The sequence below is a fragment of the Cannabis sativa genome, chromosome 4, assembly GCF_029168945.1.
Source record: "Cannabis sativa cultivar Pink pepper isolate KNU-18-1 chromosome 4, ASM2916894v1, whole genome shotgun sequence".
In the NCBI taxonomy this organism is placed as follows: Eukaryota; Viridiplantae; Streptophyta; class Magnoliopsida; order Rosales; family Cannabaceae; genus Cannabis; species Cannabis sativa.
Genome location: NC_083604.1, coordinates 7722034 through 7726822, shown reverse-complemented (window position 1 = coordinate 7726822; position 4789 = coordinate 7722034). Strand labels below are relative to the sequence as shown.

Here is a 4789-nt window from a genome sequence, read left to right as displayed (position 1 = left end):
TAACTATTAAAATACTAATTACTGTACATTGTTGAAATTTTATGTTGAAATTTTGTTCATTTGCTGTTAATTTTTTGTTATATGTACATTATTTTTTGTTTTTTTTTTGTTGTTATTTTGATGTTACTTTTATGTTGTTTTCTTGTTGATTTTATGTTGTTTTCATGTTATTTTTTGGAAAACTGTAAAAATGTAAAAAAAAAAACATTCTTTGAACGTAAACATGTAAATATTTTACAAAAAATAGTGGCTTACGTAATTATTCATTCTTTATATAGTTATAAAATATCATTTCTGTAAATTTTTAAAAACTTCTAAATAATTAATAGTACCGAAAACAGTGTTCTTGATATTCAAGTTTACCACGCGTATTCAAAAATCTTCCAACCTATTTTCAATAAATTACTCGAAACTTTTAAAAATTTACAGAAATAATGTTGTAACTATAACAAACACAATAAAAAAAATATTTGAACATCTATATTTCAGACACAAATATTCACTAAGAGAATGTTTTAAAAAATTAACAATAACACTCTTCTTAAAGACGGTTGAGAATAATGGGATTCCATCTCAAAACAAATTGACAATGAATGGAGTAGTCTATATTCTTATATATGGCTCACTTCTCTACCATTCATTTGATGGGACAATGTCTACAATAAAGACAAATACACATATGACACGGAAATACTTATTATAGCATATATATATTTATATATATATATGACAATCTATATTGCCAATTATTTTTGATTAACCCATATATATATATATACATATATTGGGATACATACTGATTTTGCAACTTAAGTACAACACTTGACGAAATAACCTTGAAACAAATTAATAATAGACTGCAAAATAACTTCATAATAGTAAAATTTCAAACAGACACAAACGCAAGGAATTCTTTGTCAGTTTCAAGCTTAGCCATGTCATTTTGGTGTAAGTTGATATAAGCTTCTATTCCCTCACCTGATTTTGTGTCTATAAACACAACCACATTGTTGAACGGCAACGGAGGCAGTCCAACCCAAGCAGGCTTCCCCCAACCAAAATTTGATTCGTAAATAGGAAATCTACACCAACTACTGAAATTAAGAAGAACAGTCGTTTCTCTTTTTAACAACTCTTTACCACCATTCTTAATATAATCCAAATGTTCGGTTCCTTCTTGTAGATTTTTCAGGTACTTGTCATCAATATGACTCAACTGTTCTCTCATTTGTTTTACAATCTCACAGTCGTTGTTTTCTGATCCAACAACATTAATTACTACAATTCTGTAAAGATTTCCAAATGAGTATTCAGAGAGCTGTGGCTCAAACCTAGTGCGAAGATTCACTGCATGAATTATGGCTTTATAAGATGTTTTGGACTCTACATGAGTAACAGCCACAAAACGACTCCATATGAAAGCTGACAAAGCCTCAACACGAGAAACAGTACCTTTATTGTTCACAGCATATTTCTCTTTAAGATTTTGTATAGTTGAGGCATTGAAAACAAACCTTTTAGAGATAAAATCACTCTTATTTTTAATGCCAACTCTAGGGTTGAACCCGGATATGTTCTTGGGAGGAAAGAGTGAAGCGGCTTCGAATTGCGGCCGGCATGCAGCTTGGTTGTGTTCATCATCATCTCCTCGAGCTATGGCTGCCCATTTCTTGAGGAACATGAAAAATGATAAGCCATCTGCAATTTTGTGAGAGATGCATGATCCAATAGCTATAGAGCCACAGTTAAAGATGTTGAGTTGGATGCCGAAGAGTATTTCGGACACCTTATCGGTTTCGAAAGGAATGAACTTGTTAAGATCACTTGGAATGATGGGGCTTTGAGTTAGGAAGTCAGATAGTTGAGAACTGACTTTTGCTTCAATGAAAGGGACTCCCATGTCATTGCATTCTACGCAAGAAGCATCCTCCTTGAGTCGTCCTGCCAGTGGATAAAATAGTGTAAGTGCATGAGACAAGGATGTCTTGAGCTTGTTTGATATTTCAACAATACTCATGAGCTCAGCACCATTACTAGTATCATGTTTTTCATGGTTATAGAACATAACAAAATGGTTGTACACTGGAGGAGATATTTGATCAAGAAAGGAGAGTTGATAAGAGAAAAGGTGATTTGGAGTTGGGCTAGTAGGTTTGATCATCTCCTTCGAGACTATATTTACTTTCATATTCATGATCAATATCAATAGTGTGTGAAACTTCGATATTTGCCTTGTCTATGATGGAGAACACACATATATATATGATTAAATATATTATATCCCTTTGCCATGTTTTATTTTTTCTGTTTAAATATAATATATGTATTTTTGCGTATCCCCATATATCCGGCAGTGCATGACGTCTTAAATCCGGCATTGGGTGGTGGATAGAGCTGTTATTAAACATTATTGGTAGTTGAAAATAGGATTATAATATTAGCACAAATCATTTACAAGTAATATTATTTGTAATAAATATATTCACATGCTTAGATTGTTTTGTTATAATAAAAGCTTCATTTCAACATGTATCGTTGTAGTTTTCTTTGTGATTTTACTGCTTTTCTTCATCGTTTTGCACAGTCAAAGCAATTATATAAGTTCTGCATAATGTGCACCGTAAAACAGATGACATATTATATTTTAATATCTTATACATTAGAATTTAATAAATGATATTAAAAATTACTAACGAATTATAAAATATCACATTGATAATATATATACTAAAGAATATTATATTATTATGGGATACCAAAGTACCTCGCATTACTATAAAATTACATTTTATAATTAAGTTAGCTAGCAATTTTCCATGATTTTTATAAAGTAAAATAATTGAGGCCGAATCTTGTACAATTATAATAATAATATTACACTTCACATAATATCCATTAACATTTATTAAACCTTATGTACAATCAAAATTCTACAGTTCATCACATTAATAAATATTGGATGCCTTTAAACTAGATATCTTTACATTAATATAAAATTGTCTTTTGGTAACTCGATCCATATCAATATCACATATGGTACATAGTGATTAGTTTGTTATATTTTATATTATTAAATAAATTAAAATGAAGCATCTAACATTAAATTGTACCAATAAGAGTATTTTATTTCTTGTGGTGCTTCACACTTTAAAGTACCCCGTAAAACATCTCTAATTAATGGTAGCAATCATAAAAAAATATTGCTTAAAATGTTCACATAATCCCACAATACAATATTTTATTTTCTATTTCATCCACATTATTTGTAACAATTCTTGTTCTAAAAATATTCTATTAAAATAATATATATTATTAATTAATATATATTAAATGATTACATTTTCTTACTTTATGAAAAAAAAAATAAATAAAAAAGAGGCTAATTAACAATTTTTTTCTCCCGAACTTTGACATATACCAAATTATGCCCCCGAATTTTTTTTGCCGTTAAAAATTCCCCCTGAACTATTGAGATTGTTAAATTTAAGGACTTTTGTCTAATTTCATTCAATTTTACTGTTTCAGGTACTAAATCACACTTCCCGGACTTTGATATCTACCAAATCATGCCCCTCAAACTTTTATATGTATTAAATCATGCCCCCTGAACTTTCATCCATGTTAGAAATTTTTACTAAAATTAGACAAAAGTCCTTAAATTTAACAATCTTAATAGTTCAGGGAGAATTTTTAACGGCCAAAAAAGTTCAGGGGGCATGATTTAGTACATGTCAAAGTTCAGGGAAAAAAATTACTAATTAGCCTAAAAAAAATAGCAAGGATACCAATTTTAAGTATTTTTACTTGACATTATTTTTCACTCTAATAATAAACATCTATTAAAAGATGTCAAAAGTATGTCTATCTCATGAAGTCTTCTTTAAAATATTCTCATTTGAGTTGCGCTAGCAATTCTTACATAGCCATATATTCTACAAACAAACAAATATTTTGTCAGTAGAGTTGAGCATTTAACCCGTTAGGCTAGCTGTACAAGCCAATCCAACCTGTTTTTCAGCCAAAACACCCCTTTTCGATCTTATTGGGTCGAAGTTAAATGGATTAAATGTTGCGGTTTCATATGCTAAATAAAACTCATTTAAAAAGTAATCTTATTTACTGACCAATAGAAGATCAGAAATTATTTTTGTTCACATGTTACTCATTTCATAGTTATATGATTATTATACAAATTCTGTTAAATCTCAAACATATTATTATTCATGATGTAAGAGCTTGTTTATGCTAAGAACTAAGAGAATTCAATATATGAGATTGCAATGCAAGACTTGCAAAAGCTGCAAGGCCTTGGAAAAGAGTTTCATTTATATAGAGGAAGATACAATCGAAGAGAAGGGTAAAAAGCAGAAATAACAAAAAAACCAGAAAATTGAAAAACTGTTACAGTAAACTAAAATAACGGTATTTAACTAATTTTAGTTACAAAGTGAGTTGTATCATCCCCCCTCAAGCGAAAGGGTGTTGAACAACTTGAAGCTTGTGCTTGGTATTGAAATCTTTCAGTCGACAGGGGCTTCGTGAGTATGTCTGCTATTTGATCACAAGATGGAACATATCGAACTTCAAATTGTATGGCAATTATTTGGTCTTGAATGAAGTGCAAATCTATTTCGATATGTTTAGAACGGGCACAGAACACTGGATTTGCAGCTAAGGAAGCTGCCCCTAAGTTGTCAGCCCAAATAATAGGTGTAGTAGGTGTATGAATATTCATTTCACTAAGAAAAGAGCAAATCCATCTAATTTTAGCGGCTATATTTGCAAGAGC

General features: G+C 30.2%; 1 protein-coding gene across 1 annotated transcript; it reads right to left on the bottom strand.

The window, feature by feature from the left end:
• Window positions 1-525: 525 nt before the first annotated feature.
• Window positions 526-2194, bottom strand: LOC115714635 (stemmadenine O-acetyltransferase). Its single transcript, XM_030643381.2, has one exon. The coding sequence runs from the start codon at window positions 2192-2194 to the stop codon at window positions 887-889; it is 1308 nt and encodes a 435-aa protein (XP_030499241.2). The 3' UTR covers window positions 526-886.
• Window positions 2195-4789: the final 2595 nt, after the last annotated feature.

Coding starts and splice junctions, on each gene's coding strand:
- LOC115714635 (XM_030643381.2), bottom strand. CDS start 2,194: ATGAATATGAAAGTAAATATAGTCTCGAAGGAGATGATCAAACCTACT.